The 25,432-nt window shown below is 37.7% G+C and overlaps 2 protein-coding genes across 2 annotated transcripts in view; both read right to left on the reverse strand.

The window, feature by feature from the left end:
* Positions 1–8,541: 8,541 nt before the first annotated feature.
* On the reverse strand, positions 8,542–12,898 carry tpst2 (tyrosylprotein sulfotransferase 2). The gene is made up of 5 exons (XM_027139630.2): positions 12,747–12,898; positions 11,578–12,092; positions 11,077–11,394; positions 10,736–10,934; positions 8,542–9,618 (listed from the first exon to the last, which is right to left on the reverse strand). The coding sequence occupies exons 2-5, from the start codon at positions 12,072–12,074 to the stop codon at positions 9,553–9,555; spliced, it is 1,080 nt and encodes a 359-aa protein (XP_026995431.1). The 5' UTR covers positions 12,075–12,092; positions 12,747–12,898; the 3' UTR covers positions 8,542–9,552.
* Positions 12,899–13,079: 181 nt separating this feature from the next.
* The window catches only part of LOC113638436 (seizure 6-like protein), a 47,169-nt gene continuing 34,816 nt past the window's right edge, over positions 13,080–25,432 (reverse strand). The window contains exons 9-17 of the mRNA XM_027139628.2: positions 25,151–25,289; positions 24,778–24,974; positions 17,968–18,162; positions 17,034–17,225; positions 16,761–16,955; positions 16,635–16,670; positions 16,270–16,384; positions 13,819–13,918; positions 13,080–13,682 (exon numbers count right to left, since the gene is read on the reverse strand). Of these exons, the coding sequence (XP_026995429.2) occupies positions 13,653–13,682; positions 13,819–13,918; positions 16,270–16,384; positions 16,635–16,670; positions 16,761–16,955; positions 17,034–17,225; positions 17,968–18,162; positions 24,778–24,974; positions 25,151–25,289 (1,199 nt within the window). The 3' untranslated portion in view covers positions 13,080–13,652. The remainder of the gene's footprint in view (positions 13,683–13,818; positions 13,919–16,269; positions 16,385–16,634; positions 16,671–16,760; positions 16,956–17,033; positions 17,226–17,967; positions 18,163–24,777; positions 24,975–25,150; positions 25,290–25,432) is intronic.

Genomic DNA, 25,432 nt, shown 5'->3' on the forward strand with positions numbered 1-25,432 from the left:
TGCTTCTTTTATGTCTAACCCTCACCCCCAAAAAATGTTTTTTAATAATTTATTTGTCTGCAATACTTGTTGTCCTTCGGCTATTCCCTGTTCAGGTTTTCAACAGCGGATCATCAGATCTGGATATTGTTTTATTCCAGATGGCCTTCCTGATGCAACCCTCGCGAGGCTTGGAAGAGTCACTGGGAGTTAACCTAAGTAGCTGGGTTGGTTTCCTGTCTGGGAATTGGACATAGGCAGCAGTTGTGAGATTGTGATGCTGGAGCACAAGGGAATTTTTTTATTTGTTAAATGCTTTCCTGATCAAGCAAGAACTGTGTGCCTGAAGAATGTCTCATTTTGCCCATTATATGACACAATTGCAGAGCTGGATGTACAATGTTTTGATAGGAAGGTGCAGTCAAAATATTTGTATGGACCAGTTTCTGGTCACCTAAATCCTCCAAATATATATTATTGGTATTAGGTCAGGTCTTTAAAATGGCCATTCATCATAAGATTATGTTCTGTCCATTCCAGAAGTGGTTTGTATTCTTTGGATTATGTTGATAAAAAAAAAAAAAATCCATGTCTATTGCTTGAATAATTTCTTCAGTGATTTCTGCAAGTTTGCATACAAAAAAAGTTTATCTCTGTACAAATCTGAGGTAATAATATCACCAACGAAGACAATCTTACCAGAACCACTGTAGGAAAAATAGCTCAAGCCATCTCTATGCTCACCTCTATGCTTTATGAACCCTCATTTCAATTTGGTTAAAATTCTTCTCAACATCAGATATATCTTTTGTGAATACAATTGCTGTCCTTATAATTGGGATTGAGTCTCTATTCTACATGATTTAAATTGGAACATCTGAACAGTATATACTTTGTGGTATTCCCCATGTGCAGACAGACACTGACCAAAAAACTCCTGTTACGGTACCTGACTCTGACTTTGTGAATATTTAGTGCAGACTAGTGCAGACATTGTGTCCTGTGACAAGCAACAAGATTTGATTAGCTTCAAATCTCTCACCAGTGGTCATTGTTACAGGGCAGTCAGAAAGAATTTTAATGTTATTTTCAAATGTCCTCCTTGTATTCTAATGCTTGTACATTAATACATACGTTTGTTGCTGTACACTGAAGACATTTGTGTCTAAGATTCAAATTAGATTATTTTTTTTTGAGATTTACATTTCTGGCATTTAGTAGATACCCTTATCCAGAGCAACTTAGAATTTTTCAACTTATACAATTAAGCAATTGAGGGTTAAGGGCCTTGCTCAGGGGCCCAGCAGTGGCAGCTTGGTGAACTGGGATTTGAACTCACAATCTTCCAATCTTAAGTCCAGCATCTTAACCACTAAGCTATCACATCTAGATGTGTAAAATGCTTTGTTTGAATCCATCTTGTTTGAGACATCTCACTGAAAGGACTTTTTGTTGCTCAGGTGTGTCCAGTTAGGTTGATTGTTTGATCAATTAATACTTCTGAATGTCTAGTCTTGGAGATCTAGGTTTTACCTGTGAAGTTTACATTTGTTCTTAAAAAGGATTAACCTTCATGAAGTCTTTTGGGAGAGGAACAAGCCATTTTTAGACTAAAAAAAAGATGGAAACACAATCAGGGCCACTGCATAAACACTGGGCATAGCTATACTAGAATTTGTCCTGAAAAACAAAGAAATCACTGGTGTACAATACCAACACTAGTGCCAGGAAAGGAAAATAAAAGCAGTTAATGACAGAAATAATGTGAGAGCTGTGAAGAAAAACCCAAACACAATCGTCAGAGACGTCAACAAGTGACCTCCATGGGGCAGCGGGTAAGTTAACAAAATCCACAAATTATTGAAGACTTTGAGACCAGAAATATAGAGGACATACTACAAGATGCAAACCACTAATCAGCAGAAAGAATTATATGGCCAGAATGGAATTCAAATGAACCTCTTTCCAAGTGATGGAAAGTGTGGAGAAAGAAGGAATCTCCTCATGATCTCCAAGATATCAGCTCATGCCATTACATTGCTTGCTTCTGCTAGGGCTCAATAATCTTTATGGATGATGTAGTAGAATGAATTCAGAAGTCTTTAGAAATTTCTCTCTGCCATTTTACCGAGTACATCCATTCTAAATAGGAGAAACCTGCAAGAGAAATTGAGTTTCGTTGTTCGATTTAGTTATTGCAAAGAAGGGATATGCAACCTTCATTACAAAGTCTTATTTATTTTAAATTACTTTAAGACTGTATTTTGCTAACACAAAAATTGTTGGTTAGCCAGCAAAAGTATGACGTTCTAAGGTGTTCAATGCTGTAGTTGTTAAGCAGGGCTATGCAAATATGCTGGTTTGTGCATGAAGGGTGGAACCGAGAGAAGTTGAGTGGTAAGGGTGGCACATCTAAAGGGAATTGAACTAACATTTGTTTTGTTTTGAGGTAATCTGTGCCAAAAATAAACACCTTGAGAAAGAACGAGACAACCAGCTCAGAGTTGAGTGTGTGTGAGTGTGTCTCTCTCTTTAAAATAAAACAGCTGAAAAGTGAAAGTAAAGAATAATGCATATACGAGAGATTTAAACCTTCCTTCGGCTTCCTCATTGCCTACATACACCTACATACATGTTACACTGGTGTAGAAACCTTGGCAATTAAGGCAGAGATGCCATCATGAAGTCTTCACCACTGACGAAGTGTTATGTCTCTTGCCAGTCACCACAAGACCCAGCACCTGGCACTCCTCCAACTCCGCTGAGAGGAGCAGTACATCCAGGACCTGCTTAACGCCCAGGTTGCAAATTGACAGTGTTATGTCTCTTGCCAGTCACCACAAGACCCAGCACCTGGCACTCCTCCAACTCCGCTGAGAGGAGCAGTACATCCAGGACCTGCTTAACGCCCAGGTTGCAAATTGACAGTGATCCAGAGTCCAGTGTGTGTGTGTGTGCATATATGTGTTAAGAATAAAACCCATGAAAAAAAAAGCTAAGAATAAAGAGCACTTTATAGTTGCTTCAAGCATGCCACCAACTTCCTCATTCCCTACACAAATCTGGTACTTGTTATGCACGTGTAGATGTAAGTATCAGGAAATGAAAGCTCAAATTCTGATCCTATAGTTGAAATTGTGCCTCAGTCTTGTGTGTGTGGAGTTTGCATGTTCTCCCAGTGCCTCGGGGGTTTCCTCTGCGTACTTCGGTTTCCAAAGACATGCAAGGTAGGTTGATTGGCATCTCTGGAAAATTGTCCGTAGTGTGTGATTGCGTGAGTGAATGAGAGTGTGTATGAGGCCCGATGACGCCTGAGATAGACCCAGGCTCCCCGTGACCCGAGGTAGTTCGGATAAGCGGTAGAAAATGAATGAATGAATTCACACTGTTATTCTTAGACATTAGTTAACCTTCACTTTGCTGTGATTAAACCATGGTGACACATATATGAAAATACAGTATTTTAAAGCATTATACTAAAAAGAAAAGCCTTGCTAATAGTTTCACATGCAGGTGTTTTTTTCCTATTTTTATTATTTATTTGCTAATAATTACATTCAATAGTATGTACTGATCTATAAGAACACATACATAAAATAGACCTTTAAGTAGATTAGAAGGCTTACATGAGAGGTTTTAAATAACTGAGTTTTTAAAACTCCAAAATGTGAATGGTTTAAAATTGTCGATTTCTAAAATCTGAATTGACAATTTGAAACATCAATAAATGAAGTAATAAAATAATATTGTGCGCCCATGTTTGTATTAGTCTATATAACATTATATAGTTTGCTTCTTTTCTTTTCTTCTTCTTCTTTGTCTTCTTCTTCTTCTTCTTCTTCTTATTATTATTATTATTATTATTATACTACCATGTCATCAGAAGGTTTTACCCTGGCTTTTCCGCATTTTGTGTGTAAAGACTCCTGGACAGGTAAATTGGAGATGTACTGTGGAGTGTCTATGAAGGAACCTGGGAAGGTCTGCATATGTTTCCAGTAGATGTGGCAATGCCCATGTTCCTCAAAATAGGTATAGCTCTGGACTTTCCAGTCACTAGCACTCAACTTTGCCTTACAAGAATAGTGGAAAATACAGCTGGAAAAAGACTCTGAAATAACTTAATCACTGAAGTACAGTTTATTTTCTACAGTGTATCTGTATACATTGTTTATCTTAAAGGGAGGCTTTAAGCTTGTCTTTTGAATTAAACTAACTAGATTCAAGGACACCAGTTATGACATGACACCTACTGGTCACTATTGTTACAACTTCTCAAGGAAATTGTACATAAAGTGCTGAACAATCCATTACTTTATTCATTTAACCATCGTAAACAGACTATTGCACACTAGTTTAACTAAATGTCAATGATGCTCAATGATTCTATACTTTCATAGTAACTATGAAAAATATATATTGTTTGTTTAAATTGTTTAAGTTTATTAAACAATTTAAACAAACATATTTTTCATAGTTACTATGAAAGTATAGAATCATTGAGCATCAATGATAGTAGAGTATCATTGACAGAATTTTCATAAAGATCACATGTTTAAGACAATGGTGCAAAAGTCTTCACCCCTTCCTGATTTTTTTAATGTTTCAGATCATCAAACAAATTTAAATATTAGTCAAAGATAACACAAGTAAACACAACATGCAGTTTTTAAAGGAAGGTTTTTATTATTAAGGGAAAACGAAATACAAATCCACATGGCCGTGTGTGAAAAAGTGTTTGCCCGCCCATTAAAACATACCTTACCTGTGGTTCATCATCCCTGAGTTAAATTTCTCTAGCCACACCCAGGCCTGATTACTGCCAAACCTGTTCACAATCAAGAAATCACTTAAATTAGACCTGACTGACAAAGTGAAGTAAACCAAAAGATCCCCAAGACTTTTGGGAAAATACTCTGTGGTCTGACGAGACAAAAGTTGACCAGAGTTGATAGCACAAACAAAATATTAATGCAAACAATCCATTCAATACTAAATAAAAATAACATTTATTGATTTGGTCTTTGTCTTGTGAATATTTTTTATTAATGGGCACACCGTTCGTAGAGAATGCACATATTTTAAATAATACCATAACTTTTGGCTTACTATGTAGTCATGTAATATGTAAAACTCTTCTTGTTTTAAATTCTCACTGAGGGCTAAACCCCCTATGATGAAATCCTAGAACCGCACCTGTCTCTGACTAATATTTAAATTTGTTTGATCTGAAACATTAAAGTGTGACAAACGTGCAAAAAAATCATGAAGGGGGGAAAACACTTTTTCACACGTGTGTGTATATAAAATAAAAATATATATTTCCTAATGCCACACTATATAAAAGTTTTATAACACAGACAGACGTATATGTATGTACAGTGTAAATCTACCATGTCGTGTCATCCCTAAACTATTCATAAAAACTAACTTTAATGGGCATCATATTCGCTAATTAGGGCGTAAATATAATCTCAATTTTGCGTTAAAAATGTAAAGTGTTGTTGTAGTACCGCAAACCGCCGCAAGATGACGGACCTGCCTAGCCATTGGCGTATTTGGTAAACAAGGTTAAGTGGAAATGCGGCATCTGACTTCATCCTCAACAGCCATCGTAGCTACCAAACAATATATATATCGTAACAAGTGCCTAACAATTAATTTACCACTGAGAGTTGTTAGCAATAGAAGAAACGACCCGAGTAACGTCACGAGACATCATAAAAAAAGCAAGAAATAAACAATAGATATTCCACTCATCAGCTGTGTTGCCAGATTGATAGCGAATAAGCAGAATAAAAGCAGCCAAGTGTATTAATATATACGACAATATAATATAAGGTTAAAAATATAACAATAAACGACTAAAGCATTCAAATGCATAAACAATATACTACTTAAGAAAAGAACATTTCTTAATGAATCGCTACACATAAATATGATGACTTTTAAACTGCGTTGCCAGGTCCGTGATATTGCTACCAAATTATAAAATAAAATTTCTAAAGCCATAGCCATGTTTCCATTCCAAGATTTTATCAATAAAATTTAACAAATGACATCGTAATGTTTACTTTTACCGCATAAATTCTAGTCAATCAAAATTATTTTTTTTTATTTTTAACCAGTAAACATGAAAATAATATTTTATGGACCAGCTCAGTGAGGCCTGCTCCACTCTTGTTTAACTGTGTGTAGGAAGCAGTGAGATGCCTACTGTATGAAAAGTTTCCAATCCAAAAACCCCAGAGAACATCTGTCTGTTCTGAGCTGTCTGGTAATGAAATGCTTTGAAAAGAGATGAAATTATCTTGAACAACTCAACTCACATGCAAGACTTTGAAGACAACATGTAGCCTTGAGTGTTTAACTTCTGAGTTCAAGATATCATCATTTTTTTTTCTAACTTTCTAAGAGATAGAATACAGCAGGTTCTTGTAACTTGACAATATCAATATCATTAAATAAACACAGGATCTCCTCCCCTAGGAAGGCAGCTACCTTGCCAAATAAAAAATCAAACTTTAATCAAACTTTTATCAAGTTTTTTTTAACCCTTTCATTTGTGTACTGGCACAATGGGTTGTCGGTGAAAGGCAAAGTGTCCGTCAAGTGGGCCACATACTTTCTATTGAACTCGAAGATATGCTAATTCCTTTATTTCTTCTATTACCAAGCTTCTAAATGCTGACCTTTTCACACAGCAAATTGTTGTTTATTTTGCAACCCATTGATCTGTGCATGTGTTCCCTTCATGCTGATATTAATGTACTATGTCCAGTTGCTGCTGATTATGTTTTAATTTAAATTTTATTCATTCTGTTCTATGGATGGGTAGACGGTAAAAATGAATTGCCCTATGGGATTAATAAAGCATTTGACTCTGATTGCCACATATATATTTAAAGATCAATTTTATCAATGTTCCACACATATCTTCTCATGTTAAATGGAGACCATTTAAGTGAGTTATAAATTATACAGTGATGAGTTTTAAATAAACTTCCAACGCTGTATGGACACATCAACCCAGCGATTATTGAACGCTGTATAGACACATCAACACTTTTAATGTTTAAATGTGTTAAAATAGCCCAAAAATGGTAATACAAGCTGTAAGACAAGTGTAAAGCTCGATGAAGGTATATAGATTTAGTATTTAGATCGATATAGCACACTAGTTCTACATTTTATTTTGCAAAGGAGGTAATCAATGTAAGGTTTAAAAAAATGTTTAGAATCGAGCCATAAACCAAAATATTTAGTTTGATTATTCTTATTATGAGTTTGTTTTTTGTTTTTTTAGATTTTGTTTCAAGAATCTTGTACAAAAAATGAAAATGAGATCTTGTTTCATTGAGTAGTCCATTTATTAGGTCAGTGGCAATTTGGTCAAGTATTAAAATCTGATCAACTTTGGCATTGTTTATTGATTGTCCTGATTGTCATGACTTCAAGTGAAGTGACATATTTACCAAACGTATGCAAGGACAACCGTATGCTGCTCAATTGTAGGATAACATTTGAATCATGATGAGTGAGCATGTCAGTCTTAATCTGTTGCATGCAAATCTATAAAGTTTATATGGAGATCTGGTTTTATTTATCCAGTGCCAATGATGGTCATTGTTGTCTAGTTGTTGTTCCAAGTAAATATAAACATAAACTAGACTTGTCAACAATTCTGACAAGTCTTGCATTTAAACATGCCACTATTAAGATGATTTGTACATACAAAAAGTGCAGAGCTAAAGAAATGAGCCGGCAAGCAGACAGGACTGTGTTGTGCACACTAGCGCTGTGGCCATTTAATACATTTACAACATAATTTGTAATGCAAAATAGTCCCCTTACTGGTGGAACATTGTTACACTGATGTTTGTTTTGGGCCTTTAAGAAATCATGATACAGGGCCCCTAAAGCAGAAAAAAGTTTAAGGAGCTTTCCTTAACCTTTTTTCTGCTTTAGGGGCCCTGTATCATGATTTAGCCTGCATTGTGGCTCAACTTCCAAAAATCTGTTTCACTTGGGCCTGCCATGAGATTGGTTCCATATCTCGATAAATACATTCTGTTGCTACCATCATGAGTGTCCTAATCAATAAAGATTATTGAACCTGTTCCGGAAACAGTCATGCAGCCCAAGCTATGATCCTACCTCCACCTGTTCTTGACCGATGCACCTTTCTTTAAACAGTGTCATTGACTTTTGTTTGTAGGGTTTTCTTTTTTCTTTTGTTAAACTTTATGATATCAGGTAACACTTTCAAGCTTTTTTTTTTTTTTTTATTCAAAGCTCAACTATATTTATTTTGAACTTGTATGTAAAATTTCTAGGATATCAGCAGTTCTCGAAATACTCTAATCATCCTGTCAACATTCATCCAAAATAACTGAGCTCACATTTCCCAATGAAGATAGTTTTTGCAAACTTTACCTGAAAGTGTTTGTGTTTGTCTGTGTTTGTAAAGGATATAAAAAGTATACACATACACACAGGTTTTGTGATTTTTAAAAAAAAAATTAAACCGATATAAATAATTTCAGAAGATTTTCATTGCAATAAGGTACAATCATATTTTAATATCATATTACCCTGCATTTATATAAACATGTTTACAATTTGAGTATATAGAATTACAATGCATTAATTATTATATATGAATCCTCATATTACTTTCCTTCTTAAATGTTGGTCATAGACCTTTTAATAAATGATGATCCTGTCTGCATTTAATTCATGTCTGCCTTTGAAATAAATTATGGAAGTACAACCGTAGTCTATAAAAGTATCTGAGTGCAAAAATCTGTTTTACTTCATATTACATCAGTACAGTACAATTTGGACCATAATCCAAAAATGAATACTTTTAGAAATAAAACTTGATGAAATGCAAATAACAGTAATTTAAATACAGATAAGTCTTAGTCTTGATTTAATCCTGATCACTTAGGTTGCTGCCAGATTATTGACAATTGAGGGTAATATTTAACCTAATAATTCACCTCCCATTAAACGGTGACAATAATGACACCCACGTGGAAGAGAGATTTAGTAACAAATTTCTAACCAGTCAAAATACAGTAGCAAAAGGATGGACTAGTGGCAAGCTCCCTGAGATGTCCAAACCTGAAGCAGATGCAGATGATGACCCTTTTCTGCTATTAAAAGTTGAACCAAATTTTTCTGCAGGTTCACCAAGTTAGCTAAAGCTAAGGAAAGCCAAAATGGGTTAACTGTTGTATTTTAAACAATATGTTGTTTGCTGCAGCACAGTAAATACTGTTTGCTCCTTCAGTTCATTGTTATTATTGCACAATTTCAATTCTTAAATTGTGACTAAATCTATTGGTTTAATACTGTTTTTAAAAAAAGGAAACTTGAAATTTTTTTGAAAAAAATTCACAGTACAGTTGTGTAGTTTAAAATACAAACTAATAAAATAATAATAATAAAAATAAATGATTCCAACATGGTAGCATAATTGCACAGGTGTTATTGTAATGATATATGTTTTAAAATACACTTTATTATAATTTTCAAAAGGACCAGATATACAGTATGCAGATATTCTCATGTCATACTTTCTTGTGACAGTCTTTTTAAACTTGCTGGAGGCTTAAAATCTCCCCTGAGTACCTGTAAAATGAGGCAAGAGAATTGTGCTGTTTACAACTTAATTGTGATCACCAACTTGTATACAGTGCATTCAGATAGTATTCAGGCCTCCTTTCACTTTCATTAATTGTCTATAGAAATGTCTGTAAATTTATTAAAAAGAAAAAACTGTGAATTTGAAAAAAAAAAACTGCTTAAAGTGAACCTTTGGCCCGGTCTTAGCTCCTGGGCGCTGTGAAACAGTTTTTTTATATTGAGGATATCTCTGTATTTTGCCCCATTCAGATTTTTCTCAACCCTGAACAGTCTTCTAGTCCATACTGCTAAAACACAACCCCACAGTATGATGCTGCCATCACCATGCTTCACTGTTCGGATGATATTGAGCAGGTGATGAGTGATGCCTGGTTTTCTTTAGATATAATGTTTAGAATTGAGGCAAAACAGTTAAATATCGGTTTAATCAGATCAGAGAATCTTGTTCCTCATAGTATGATACTGTAGTCCTTCAGGTGCATTTTTGCAAACTCCAAGCAGGCTTTCATGTGTTTTGCACTGAGGAGAAACTTCCGTCTGGCCTCTCTGCCAAAGCCCAGATTGGTGGAGGGTGTTTTTCTGAAATTTTGTCCCATCTCTAAATTTCTAGTGTTGTCTGAAGGGTCTGAATACTTATGAACATGTGATATTTCATTCATTAATTAATTCATTCATTCATTTTCTACCGCTTATCTGAACCTCTCAGGCGTCATCCGGCATCGAGGCAGGATACATCCTGGATGGAGCGCCAACCCATCGCAGGGCACACACACTCTCATTCACTCACACACACACGTTACGGACAATTTTCCAAAGATGCCAATCAACCTACCATGCATGTCTTTGGACCAGGGGAGAATACCGGAGTACCCGGAGGAAACCCTCGAGGCACGGGGAGAACATGCAAACTCCACACACACAAGGTGGAGGCGGGAATCGAATCCCCGACCCTGGAGGTGTGAGGCAAACGTGCTAACCACTAAGCCACCATGCCCCTGTGAATACTTTCTGATTGCACTGCAGGTATGTTAGAAAAGAAAGTTACAGTAACAAATGTGAGCTATGGAAAAAGCATTTAAGTGAGTTCACATATTTAACATACCCTTTCTGTATTAAGAATCACTTCAGGATCTGGTTGGCCATAGTCTGGGGGATTGGCAGTGGGGTCATAGCCCAGCTTGTTAAGCATTGGAGCAATATTTCTCATATCTTTTAGCACATCATCTGGAATGTGGCCTACCCAGCGAGAGAGCGCCTCTAGGTTAACTGGTTTGATGACCTGGTCAGTAGAGCGCTCAATTCTGTAAAACACAGAAATAAAATAGTGACAATGATAAAAAAGAGTTGCAGTTATATACTGCATCATAAGTAACACAAAATTTAAATTGGGCCCATTATTTAGTAATGGGCTCTTAAAGTATTCCTTTCAACAAATAGACTGACCGAGATAATGAAACTCCTCCAGGCTGTCCAATAGCTTTCTCATGGTGAAGTACCCCTTCATACCATGGTACATTCAGGAACTCCAGCACTTGCTCCATGGTGGTACGTGGCTGCAGGACCAAATTTTCATAGCGTATGGTCAGGCAGCGTGTGGAACCTACAAGTGTGCACTGAAATAACATGACCTCTATTGCTTGGCTCCACTTGTTTAGGCAGTCTCTGTAGCTGGAAAGGTTAAAACCAGCAATTGTAACTTGTCTTGAAATCATAGAGTGTACTGAGGCCCGCCCATCACGTACCATAAGAAGAAACTTTGAGCTGAAATCATAGCATAAGAAAACTGGTAAGAGTGAATATGGTGGATAAATAAGTGGAAATCCTTAAATCAGGAAAATGGCTCATTTAAAGTGTTTGAAAAAGAAATTGACAGGCTAATCTATGACAAACATATTTTTGTAAATCTGTTTAAGATACTGTATAGCTTTTTACCAGACCACTTACTTGGGAAATAATTTAGAGAGGTAGATGGAGCTTTTTAGTGTAAACGGATCCTTATTGCAGAGCATTGGTGCAGGTTCACCATGACGAGCAATGACCTCGAGCAAGAATGCAGCTGTGGCTGAGTCCAGCATCTCCTGGGTGGTCCCCTCCTCATTTAGGAATAAGCGGTCTTCTGCCGACCTCCTCCAGCCATGGCGTGCAGACAGAATCCGGGGGATTATACGGGTCTCCTCTCCACAGCGGATATCCGGGTGGGCATCAAGCATGGCACGCATTAGTGTGGTGCCTGAGCGAGGTACTCCACCAACAAACACCATTGGTGAGTTCTGGCTATAGTGATACAGTGTCTGATTGCTGCCCTTAACTAGTATTGACACTCCTAGCTTATGAGGATATCCACTTTGGCACATAAGCATGTTGTACAGTGCTTTCACACTAGCATACACTCCAAAGAGACACAAAAGCAGTATGAATCCCCGTCGAATAGACACCCGCATCACTCAGTCAGATGGCCACTATATTCAAAAAAGCCAACAGACAGCAGAAGTGGTAATTTGTTTTTACAAACTTACCCGGCTTCCTTTATTACAATCAGTTACAGTACACTCAGATAAACTAGGTCTATAGAATATACTCTTTTTGCTTTGAAAATGTTTCCAGGCCCCAGAACAAGCCAGATCAAATTTGTTAGCAAAACGCTTTGTTACTGCATTTCTGTGTGTAGCAAAGCTAAATACAGTACTAAAAATACTGTACCCTGATTGTCATAGTAAAAAATTTAAAACACAAACACTGCCCATTTGCATGACCTACATTACAAGTGTACCATCACCAGAAAGATGCTTGAAGTTTAGTAATGAGTAAGAGTATTAGGAAAAATATGTAGTTGATGTCTATAAGCAGGATGTGACAAATGTTTGTACTTCTAACCTGTCAGCTAACCTACTTCCTGAAACCTAAATTTAATAAGCTACTTTATTTCTTGCATGATAAGGACACTTGATTATGTTTTTGAATTCTTTTAAACATATATAGTACAAGAGACAAAAAGCAAAAGTACTACTTATGAGCAGTCCGGTTCTAATCATATTTTATACCGGGACACCACTAGTCACACAAACTGTATTTTTAACATTCCTAGTAGAGGCAAAGAAATTTTAGCAACTTACTCTAGAGAGAAATCTGGCATTGTGTACTAACAGCAACTACATTCCTCATCTTCAGAAAGTAATCCTTTCCTCAACCATTTTTCTGATAAAAAGCACAGAAGGCAACATGTGAAAAATACCCGCTCAGTTAAATACAAGCAGCTTCAGGAAGTAAGTGTGTAGGAGAAACGAGGCACTTTTGTTTTTCGTGTTGCAACACGCAGTCAATTTTGAATTAACAGGAAACAGAGGTGTGACTGAAAAAAATGCACATTCGTGGCAAAGCTTTCATAAAGAACACAAGTTTATTACGAAAGTTATACAATCTACCAATGATATTATTTCTATTGTTTCATTTCTATTCTGTCCAAATGTACATTAATCATATATGCATGAAAATAAATACATTATTTGTTCTCTGTTGTAGTATGACATCACTTGCATGGGAAAAATACTACTTTCAAACCTGCACTACAAACTTTAGGTACAAAGTCTTAAAATCACATACAGGAAGTGAAAGTACAGACAGATACACACGCGCACACACACACACACACACACACACACACACACACACACACACACACACACACACACACACACACACACACACACACACAAAAGACAGCTCCTGCTGTAAGTGCATAATATTTATATTGGATAGTAAAACCAGTCACGTTTTTAATTCTTCACCTTCTCAACAACTCCATTACACTGTCACCCTTCATTATAACCACCTTCCTCTTCCTTATTGCCACTTCCCTATTTCTTGTCTTTCTCTCTCCTTCTCTGTAACCTTATTTGGCTGCATTGCATCCCATAGATTTGGAGATTTGGGAGGTTTGGGAGGTAGGGTAGCAGTGGAATTATCAGGAGCTATATACATCGCTTCCTCTGCATTTGAGAATTCTTCCACAACACGTCTGTTCATATTGACACTTCATATTCTCTTGTGTCCTGCAAAGTATAACAATTGCATCAAATAGCTGATATTTATGCAAACAAAATCAGACATACAGATACCCAGATTCAAACAATGTTAACATGCTAGTCATATAGATGCCGTTTAAAGAATGTTCAGTTTTATACTCACCCCTCCAGTCTCATATAAAGGATTGTCAAACTCAGTCTCCACAGTGATCTGTCTGTATGGGTGGGGGTACATGAGAGGCAAGCGCAGGTTTGAATGACACCTGGATAACAAAATATAAAATAGGCATTCAAACAGAAAGCCCAAACATTAAGTTTCATAAATGTGCTTACCAGCAACTTTCCAAATAATCACCTCATCTATTTTCCCATATGGAAAGACATTTAGATTTAGATTATGACATTTGGTAAGACACCTTTATTCAGATGCACTTGCTGTCAGTAAACCAATAAATATATTGTCGCTGTCGGGTGGAAACCTCGTATGTCCAAATTTTGTCGATTTCACATTTTTTCACATATCGATGCTATTGGTCAGTCCCCATGTGGGTCTGTTATTTTTACAAGTTATTAACCAATCTAAAGTCTTGAAAATAGCTTGAGCGCAAATCTCTTAACTCCATCGGACACTTCAACTGTCTGAGAAATCTCGTAACTCCACCTCTTCTTTACTCCGCGGGAGAGCTTCTCGGCATATTTCTCCTCAAGATTAAGTATTGCATCACTTATAGCTCTTAAACCTTTAAAATAGAGTTTAGGAAGATGTATGTAACTACAGTCATTGGCTTTGGTTAACTATTGAAACCTTGTCTCTTGTCAAAAGGCTCAACGTGACCGCAGACTTTATTGAACCCTGCTGGCAGCAGCGACATCTGTGTCCATACCCTTCTTAATGACAGCATAATCTCGTATCTACCTGCTCCCAAGTCATAAACCTTGTATCTCCGATAAAACGTGACTTTGGGAAAATGTGTTAATGTTGGTACACAACAGTATGATAGCAATATAAGGTATAATAAACAAATGTTTAATAACTCAAAAAAAAACGCCATTTTTTTTAAATTTCCTGAAAAATAATGCTTTTGGAGATACGAGGATTCCGCCCGACAGCGACGATATTCTGAGTCTGGTTCACTATGATATTATCTGAGAACTATCTGTCTGAAAAGCTCTATTAAGAAGGTAATATAGTAAGAAAAACACAGAAACCAGTTAAATTCACCAGTTAAAGTTAAAGAGCAGTGCTTTAGCTGTTTGGAGATTTGGGGAAAGATTCCACCATCTAGTTGCCATAACATGGGACTGATTGTACAGTGCTAGATAATCAGAGGGAGTATGAAAGCACTGTAAAGCTGCTTTGAGACAATATCTATTGTAAAAAGTGCTATACAAATAAACTTGAATTGAACTGAATTGAAGTATGGTACAGTGTGGGGTGTGATAAGTGGGTGACATTTTTGGCTTTGTAGGCAAGTATCAGTGTTTTAAACTGGATGTGGTTGTACAGATACAGACATAGTAATCCAGTGAAGGGAATGTAGGAATGGGGTGGTACGGGAGAACTTTACAAAATTGAAGGATGAATGGATGAATTCTTCTGATTTTGTAAAGAAGAAATTAGTGCGAGTTTCAGATTAGCAATGTGAGACAAAAAGGACAGAAAAGGATCTGAGACTTGTCCCTGTAGATCATAAGTTCCTGACAAAGGAAAATCAATAATATGGATTGAACAGCAGTTTAGTTTTCTGGTATTATGTTTCCTTTCGATGAGCTGCCATCTATTCTGAGATATGAGCAGAAACACAAATATCTGCGAAGGAAAGGACAGGATAAGTTTGAGAGAGGTATGAAAGCTCAATGGGACCTCACCAAAAAATCAGACATAGAGGGGGAACAGAAGACGACATTGTACTTTGGGACACAGTGGTGACACTAGTGAACCAGCATTAATGTATTAAATGATAGAGATTTAAGCACTTATGTATGTCGCTCTGGATAAGGGCATCTGCCAAATGCTGTAAATGAAAATGTAAATGTAATTGGTGAGTTTGCATGAAGCAGATGTGTATCACCTACATATCACCTCATGTGGCCAACCTAGATAGGGACACATCACCCAATGTGGCACAAATTCCAACACTAATGAGGTTGGACAAGAGAGTCCTGTTACTGTAAAGAATACTGCTGAAAGGTTTAGGAGTATGAGGACTGATGAATTTTGGATGATCTATCATCATGGGGCTTCTCAGTGCCATGAGCAGTTTGTGTGGAATGTGCTGGTTTAAAGCTGGACTGGTTAGGATCTTGTTGTAGACAAGTCGGTAGTTGCTGATGTTTGAGCGGTCCAAAGAGGGTTCTTTCATTAAACCTAACTCTCTTTAATGTAGTTGGTATCCAGATGTTATAGAACCATAAATAAGAATAATATTTTTCAATCGTCCCATTATAAAGATGGCAAAGAGAAGCCAGAGGAGCCGGATAAAAAGGGAAGAAAAGATTTTGTGAAGCATGTACGTGTAAGTATCTTACAGTGGTATCTTCTACCCCTTGTAGAAGACAATCTTAGAAGAAGCAAATACACTGTATTCTAGGCAAGCTTTTAAAGTATGCTAACCTTCTGACATAGATATAGGTGCCTCCAATAAAGACAGAAAGTAATAGTACTAATATGAATATCGCCAGAGCCATGCTTCCACCATCCAGCGATGAATCTGCTGTAGCTTCTGCCACTAGAGAAGTAGAACACATTAGTAATAAGAATTCATAAATGCAACTAATTCAGCCATTTACATAAACATGACAATGTTACACAACTATTATTGTGAAATTATGAAATAATGCACTTGTTTATGGAGTTGTATGGATCTTAAAAGTGGTCATTTAAAACATTAATAATCTTACTGTCATGCTTAATTAAAAACTGGACCTGGTTAAACTCTTATAAGCTATAGGTTAGAGTAATACAATAACAAGGCTTACCTTCTAAGGCGTGGTTGCCAGAGCATTCATGATTAGCTACATTTGCAAAAAAGAAAAAGTATTAACAATACATTTACATATATTTACATACAAATACATATATTTATTAAATATGACAAGAATTACCTCTACACATGGGTAGTGGACCACTCCAAAAGGAAGGATTCCCCAGTATGCACTTGATTGTGATCTCACCAATGAGCTCATAACCCTGATAACACATGAAGTTCAGGGACTCGCCAGGCAGATACTGCCGCTTATACAGAATCTGATAACCATTCTCAGGAAGTCCAGGATTCTCGCAGGACACTGACTCTTCCACTAGGATAATGTGAAAGAAATTGATCAAGATCAAAGTTTGTAGGAGAGAATCTTCTTAACTGAGTTATTGAAACTTACAGATGCAATGTGGCAAGTGAGATGTCCATACTGGAGTTCCAGGTTCACGGCCGTAGCAAGTTAAAATGGCACCACCCTGCAGTATGTAGCCTAGATTGCAACTGTACTGAATGGTAGCTCCTACCAACAGTTTGGGATCCGAAAGCGTCCGTACAGAGTTCTCAACATGACCTGGGTCTGTACAATACATAACTAGCAGAAAAAGGACAGAGAGTATGGATTTGTTCTACTTCATACTGATTTTACAAGAGTGTATTTTTTCTCTCCAATCTGCAATCATCCTTAACATCATCATTTTCCCTTGGTCATTAAAAAATGCATGTCATTGACAAGTAATAAATAGTATGAATTATGTTACTTGAGAGATTTATGGGAAAAACACATTTAGAATATTGCTTAATGATACTTTTTTTTTTTTATCATTCTCACCACATATCTCATTGTGCCATTATACAAAAGCAATTCCAAATAACCATTTCTTCTATGCACAACATGGACAACAAACAGCATTTTACAATTTCACAAAAACCTAAAGACAGACAATGGCATCTTCCTTGGTTATGCTCTGCCATAATACAACCAGTTGTGGGTTCTATGTTATATAGTTTTGCTTTTTGCCTTTATCATTATTCTATGTTTGGGGCACTCCACCATAACTAGAACACAATTCACTTTTATTTATCTTCTACTGAAAGGGGCATTAAATCGATGGCAACAATAATAATTGTCTTTACTCTTTATGCTGAAAAAGTATGGCAGACTGCAGGTGCATACCCTACAGTATATCTAGATATAACTTCACCCACAACAGACCTTTTGTTAGGTCTCTTGTGAATGAAAAAACAATGAAACAATAAACAGCTGGAATGAATCCTAATATTAATTAATTAAACTGGAATACTGGACTTACGACTCTAACTGATGGTTAACTCACTTTTCTCACAGAAAGGAGGCTGGGTGCTCCAGCTCAGGTCCAGCTGACAGGACAGGGTCTCTCTGCCTACCAGGTCATAGCCTGGGTCACACTGATAAGTGATTCGTGTCCCTCGCACCAGTGCAGTGTGTGATGTTGTCTTCCAGCCATTCTGAATCTCAGGCAGATCCGGGCATGAGTCATTATGAGACACCTCTGATATAAAGAAAAAATTAACATGACCTTAATTTCATGGTGAGGTGCAAAATAGTAATTTCAACATACACCCCGAGTAATAAGATTAGTCAATTGTGATTGTGAAATTATAATTACCACAGTTAACTATAGCTATATGAACTGGTTTGCATATTTAACCATAATGATTGACTTTCTGTCAAAGATAGATAACTATGATCATCATGGTTTCATGGTTTTACCATGGCTTCCACCAAACTATGTTAATTATGATTTTACAATTGTAATTGAAAGTTCTCAAGAATTGCAGGTTTACCAATTACAGTAATATGGTCCTAATTGCAAAGTTAACCATAGTATATAATAACTATTTGATGTGTGTATATAGTGAGCATATAATAATTATTAATCAAATAATGATCAAAATAATGATCAACAAACACGGATCACAATAAAGTAATGACCTAGACACTTGTTGTTGGGAATCCATGTGCAGACAATCCAAATCACAGCGGCAAAAATATTCAAATCGCACAAACAATAAATAGGAAAAAAACGGGGAAAACAGGCAGAGGTCATACACATAGAAAATTAACAATGGAATATAACAACAGCTCGGTATGCAGTGGAACTGGCAATACTTTGCATAGAACAGAGCATGTGGTTTAAATGTCTTTGAAACCTGGAATTAACCTTGCGAAGGCAGGTAATGTGGAGGGTTGAATGTACCCCACTGTCAGGGCTTCTTCTATATAAATCTCCATGGCATGGCTATCAGTTCAATCAGGCAGACTAAGGGCCAATCAGGGGGGATTTAGTGGCCTGTTCTTGCTGAAGACTCATTTGAGGTGTAATTCTGGGTAATTCTAATATGATCATGAGGTTCTGGGCTTTCCATGTACATAGAGAGTCAGGCAGTGGCAAGTATCATTGTATTGCAGGCAGTGGTTCATGGAGAAGGGAGACTATTGTATGAGATCTTTGTCCTGTCAAAAAAGGAAAGGGTTGTGATGCTGAAGCCAGGGGAACCCCAGAATAAGAGGGGTAGAGGGAGAGGAGATAATGTAGAAAGTCAGTTCCTCTGTGTGAAGATCCAACTGTGAGTGTTACAGGATGGTTTGGTGGAAGCATACATACTGTATGTATTTAAATTGGATTTAAAAATGTTTCCCATGAGCAATGCATTTATTTTCAAATGCTTCATAATCTTTGAGCATTCAAAAAAGGCTTTAAACATCATCCAAGTTTGTGAAAAATATAAAGGTTTTTAGGAAGATTTTAAAGCTCTGGAAGTCAGAGTTCATTTTGTGTTTAAAAACACACATACTAAATCTTACAGTCAACTGTTATTCGACTAGTAGCAAGTAGGCCATGAAAAAAAAAGCTTTCTTTCTTTTTTGAGCCAGTCAGAAACTTTAGGTCTTCTGATCTTTATTCAGTAAGGCAATCATGTCATATATGCTGTGAAATTAAGAAGGATTATCCATGGTATATATTAGGGAAGCAGCAAAACTAAAAAAAAAAAATCAGATATATGCTGTTTCATAATTACATACAGAAAAACCATGTCATAAAACAGGTACCAAGGTCTCCAAGCTAATGTGTAGGAAACACTCACTCATCTCATTCATTTTCTACCGCTTATCCGAACTACCTCGGGTCACGGGGAGCCTGTGCCTATCTCAGGCGTCATCGGGCATCAAGGCAGGATACACCCTGGACGGAGTGCCAACCCATCACAGGGCACACACACACTCTCATTCACTCACACACACACACACACACTACAGACAATTTTCCAGAGATGCCAATCAACCTACCATGCATTTCTTTGGACCAGGGGAGAATACCGGAGTACCCGGAGGAAACCCCCGAGGCACGGGGAGAACATGCAAACTCCACATACACAAGGCGGAGGCGTGAATCGAACCCCCAAAGCTGGAGGTGTGAGGCGAACGTGCTAACCACTAAGCCACCGTGCTCATGTAGGAAACAAATGAAACTAAATATTTAAATGTTAAACTTCCTTAACCAGAAGTTTGAAAGGAAAATAAATCACCAGCACTGTGCCAAGTCTCAGGCACAAAAAGAACATTGTGGGAAATTAAGCAACTATGAAAGAGAAAACATTTTTTCACAACATCTCTTGCGTTAATAAGGGTTATTCTGCCTGAGGTAAATTCCAAGATTGGTGGTAAAACTAGTATTTTTCACAGTATTTTCTATTTGTATCGAAGGTAAACAAGTACTATGAGCTATTTCATATATGTAAATCTTTATCACACCTGAAAGGTGAGAGGAAACTTTGCAACCAGGGTCTGCTGACTGGGAATACCAAGCAGTTTGCTGCTTGATAGCCAGTTAGAATGGGTTAATTTGGGCCCAGAAGGACATCAGCAGCACTTCTCAGATTTGACTGTGGAGAAAAAGAACCCTTTGCCTATTGCCTTTTCCCTCAACTCCTTCAGGCAATGGAACAACCCTGAAAAAGTTTAATGAAACTCTCAGGCAAATGTAATCACAACACAGAATATCAGAAGTTGCAGAAGTCCTGCCATCCCATTTCTAGGTCCTCAACTATAGTGACTTCATGGAAGAGGCTGGCCAGATATTTAATAATCCTTCTCTATATTTTCTTTTCTCTTTTTCAACAAGATGCTGCAGCTGATCCCCTAAAAGGTGAAAGATCAGCAATGTAAGCACTGTGGAGGGATGAAGCACCAAAAATCGGGCTGTCCTCCAGTGGACAGTCTTTGCAGTCTCACAATCCTCCCTCAATCAGTATTAGTAAATACTAATATGAAGCACAGACCTTGGTGGAAGCATGCTGTCAGAAGCTGCTGGGACTAATCTGATGGGACTAGTTTTTAAGCCATTGTTTTTTTTTTCTGTCTCATGTGCTTTTATTCCCTCCATGAGTTCCATGTCCCACCTGACATATTGCCCTGTTCCCATTTTCCCCGGACTAATTTAATTTCAATTCATTTTATTTGTATAGCGCTTTTAACAATTTCCCATTGTCTCAAAGCAGCTTTACAGAAGTATGAAAACAGAAGTGAGAGAAAAATAAATAAATATATAATAATAATAATAATAATAATGAAGAAGAAAAAAATAAAAATAAAAAAGTGAATATATACAAAGTTAAAAGTTTATTAAAGTTTAAAATTCATTTTAAAAAGATTAACTTAAAATTTAAAATACTCTAGATGAGATAAGATAAGTTAAGATAAGATAAGATAAGATAAACCTTTATTCATGCCGCAATGGGGAAATTTCTCTGTTACAGCAGCAAAGAGAAAGAATTGCAAATACTGTATATATATATATATATATATATATATATATATATATATATATATATATATATATATATATATATATATATATATATATAAGACATACTATAATATACAGTATATACACAACACAATGTATAAATAAAAAGAAGAAAAAATAGACCAGGAGTAAGTAGTTATGCTAACAGACATATCTCACACAGGTAATATTGCACGTTTTTCTAAATTTCTGTTATTGCACGTGTTGTTTAAATACTTTGTTATTGTTATTATTGCAGTTAAACAGTAATCAGTGTGTAATTGTTGACTGGTTCACTGGGAGCAGCTTTGGTTATAAAGTGTAAAGTTTTGCTACCATCCTCCTTTCTCCCACCTCCTGTACAGTGTCCAGAGGAATCCCCAGGACTGAGCTGGCCTCCCTGATCAGCTTGTCCAGTCTCTTCCTTTCTGCAGTAGAGAGAAAGGAGCACACCAGCATACCACACCATAGAATATGGCTGAGGTCACCACAGAGTCAAAAAAGGTCTTCAGTCGCTCTCCCTGCACTCCAAAAGACCTTAGTCTCCTCAGCAGAAAGAGTCTGCTCTGTCCTTTCTTATAGATTCCCTCAGTATTGTCTGTCCAGTCCAGTTTGCTGTTCAGATGAACACCATGTACTTGTAAGAGTCCACTCTCACAATGTCCTTTCCCTGAATGATCACTGGGGATAATGATGTTTGTTTGTGCCTATGGAAATTCACCTCCAGTTCATTGGTTTTTCCCGCATTTAACTGGAGGCAGCTCCGTTGGCACCAATCCACAAAGTTCTGGGTCAGTCCTCTGTACTCCCTGTCATGATCATCTGTGATCAGACCGACGATGGCAGAGTCATCAGAGAACTTCTGCAGGTGACAGGTTGGTGAGCTGAACATGAGGTCTGCAGTGTAGATGGTGAAGAGGAACGGGGCCAGAACCATTCCCTGCGGGGCTCCAGTGTTGCAGACAACCATGTCAGACTCACAGTCACGAGTCCTCACATACTGTGGTCGGTCTGTAAGGTAGTCCAATATCCAGGCATACAGATGATGGTCCACTCCCATGTACACCATCTTATCCCTCAGGAGCACAGGTTGGATGGTGTTATAAGCACAAGAGAAGTCAAAAAACATGGCTCTCACTGTGCTCCCAGCCTTTTCCAGGTGCAAAATAGCCCGATTTAGGAGGAAGATGACAGCGTCTTCCAGTCCAATGCCAGGTTGGTAGGCAAACTGAAATGGATCAATTGTTGGGCTCACCAGAGGTCAGAGATGAGTGAGCACCAGCCTCTCCAATGTCTTCATCAGTTGCGAGGTCAGTGCTAAAGTCTTTTGGGCACAGCGTTTTGGTACAGGCACCACACAGGATGTTTTCCATAGCTGTGGCACCTTCCCCAGCTTCAGGCTCAGGTCAAACATGAACGGGACTATGCCACACAGCTGGTCTGCACAGGTCATAAGGAGCCTGGAGCTGATGGACCCACAGCCTTCCTCACCTTGATCTTCCTGAGCCCCGTTCTCACCTTCTGTACAGAAGCCCTTCTTTAAGGGGCAGTGTATTGGTTGGAGTGGGGCTGGATGGAATTGGCGGGGGTTGGGGGGGTAGGTGCGTTCTTGAGGTAAAGGTGGGGCTGGAACAGCTTGCTGTGGAAGCAGAGAAGGGGGGTTGCAGCAGAGGGGACTGGATGGGGCATGGGAAGGTTATCTGATCAAATCTGTTAAAGAATAGATTTAGATCATGCACCCACTTCTGTTCACCCTCAGCCTGAGAGCTGGGCTCCTTATGACCAGTGATGGTTTTGTGCCCCTTCCACACACCACTGAGGTTGTTCTGCTGCAGCTGATCCTCCATCTTCCTCCTGTAGCATGCTATTCCTTCCCTGATCTTCTCACTGTGGGTAAACAGCGGGATTCCCAACTTTTCCATGTTGTAATTTTGATACAGTTAGGCCGTGTTTTTTGGATATCAGCAGAATTATGACTGATTCACTCCCATTGAGTGAAGCAATGGCCGTGTCTACAGACATGCTCTTGGGAGTCACTGACAAAGAGAGAGGAATGGAGAGTCAAGGAGGCCTGAATCCAGGAGTGATCATCCCTTCCCCTTGAGGCTACTGTTCAGATTTATGCCCAAATGACTGCTTAAAGCATACCTTCAGCAAGTGATAGGGAAAATGTGCAAGTAGGATCATGTTAACTTTCACATTGAATTACACATGGGCAGTGAATGTTGAAATTGCAAGCATCACTGCATCAATCAGTCTATTACAGTATGCAAACAGGGTAGAATATGCATAAAAGAGTTATGTGTCATTCTGACCTTGTACGTAGGCCTATTTTCTTGCATAACGTTGGCTTGAGTGAGGAGAAGTATTAAATCCAGCACCACTATTTGACAAGTTGGTGTAACCACAGTATATCACAGTGAAATGTATACTATATTGCCTGCAAACATGGAGAGGTTCGACACTGGATGGGTGGAGGAACAGTATCTGGGTTTTTCATTTGGGTCATGGGCAGGTGTTTCCCCATTATAACACTGTGGTTTTATGATGCAGCCCAGCATGAAGCAGTGTCATTCTTATCAAGTCAAGGCTGATTGTTTTAGAATAACAGCACAGTCTAGGTTTTTATATCATTTATATCATAGCACTTTGCCAGATATTATATGAATTCATAAACTAATAATGTCCTATCTACATTGTAGCTATTTAATAATTACATTTTATTGTTCGAGAACATCTGCAAGACAACTTGGATCCTGTTACAAAGTGCTACCTCCTAACTTAACATAAATAATTACAAACTGTTTATATACGATTCAAAATGCCGAGGTTGCTGATAATGGGATATCTACAAACATTTTTACCAATTTAAACAGGATTAACTAAAGATAAACATAACATAGAAAGGCTATAGAAAGCATTGTGTGAATCTTATCTAATATATTCTTTAATTCATTTAGATTTGTGCTGTAAAACAGTCTCTAAAACAATCTGGTCCCATTAGTAAACTTGCTCTGCACATATTTTCCTCATTCATAAACACACATTAAGAATCTGTGATCACTGCAGCAGGGCCCTTAACACTCTCAGCTCCAGGGATGCTGTATCAAGGCTGACCATAAACTCTGACCCCAACCTCCAAAGATAGGATATGCTAAGTAAGAATTTCACTGTGCTGTAACATAACAAATAAATGCTTCTATCTATTTAGCTGTTTAATGTATCAGCTCTGCAAGATGAAAAAAAAAATCACAAAAATTGCACACTTAAAATTACTCCAGGCCCAGGATAGGGAATAGAAAATATTAGACCTCTTACCTATATAGTTGATGATGAATCCCTCTCCCTTGCCAAAGACCAGTCCAGCTGGATCAGAATGAAAGGTGATGGTAAGATCAGGAGTAGAGGAAGTAAGCTTGAATGGACTGTTTCCTCCCACATATTGGCCCATGATGTGTGCGGTGACCTCATCACCATCCAGAATAGTCAGCATATCGCTGTTACTAAGGTTCAGACTTTAGAGAGATAGACTTTCAAAGGTTACATGGTGCAACAGATTTATGACATTTAACAGATCCCTAAAAGTACTTCCCTAATGTAGAGCCTACTTAGAGAGCTAAAACTATTAACTGTACCGGAAAATGTATGTGTATTAAGGTTGATGTTTTAAAGTAATGGAAAATGAACCCACAGCTGCACATCCAGCAGGATACGCTTTTCCTCACCAACATGAATCCTCCAGCTGCAGTCCTCACCTTCACCATACCAGTCAGGCCAGTTTGGGGACAAGATCAAGCCACTGGGTCCAGACAGATCTCCGCCACATAACGCTGTGCATGTAACACACCAAATTAACAACTCATGAGTTTCCTGTTGGAGTAAGTTTGAAGGTGGTAACAGATCACAACAAAAATTAAGGCCAAACAAGCAGCTGTGCAAAAAAGCAACTGTAGTTATATCTTTACAGTATATA

This window comes from Tachysurus fulvidraco, chromosome 20, assembly GCF_022655615.1.
Source record: "Tachysurus fulvidraco isolate hzauxx_2018 chromosome 20, HZAU_PFXX_2.0, whole genome shotgun sequence".
Lineage (NCBI taxonomy): Eukaryota > Metazoa > Chordata > Actinopteri > Siluriformes > Bagridae > Tachysurus > Tachysurus fulvidraco.

What these genes read in the sequence shown, in the direction of transcription:
- tpst2 (XM_027139630.2), bottom strand. Translation starts at nt 12,074, where the DNA reads ATGCGGGTGTCTATTCGACGGGGATTCATACTGCTTTTGTGTCTCTTT. An exon ending in CTCTCTAAATTATTTCCCAA is followed by an intron (nt 11,395 to 11,577) that starts GTAAGTGGTCTG and finishes CTATGATTTCAG; the next exon opens with CTCAAAGTTTCTTCTTATGG. An exon ending in GGAGGAGTTTCATTATCTCG is followed by an intron (nt 10,935 to 11,076) that starts GTCAGTCTATTT and finishes TGTGTTTTACAG; the next exon opens with AATTGAGCGCTCTACTGACC.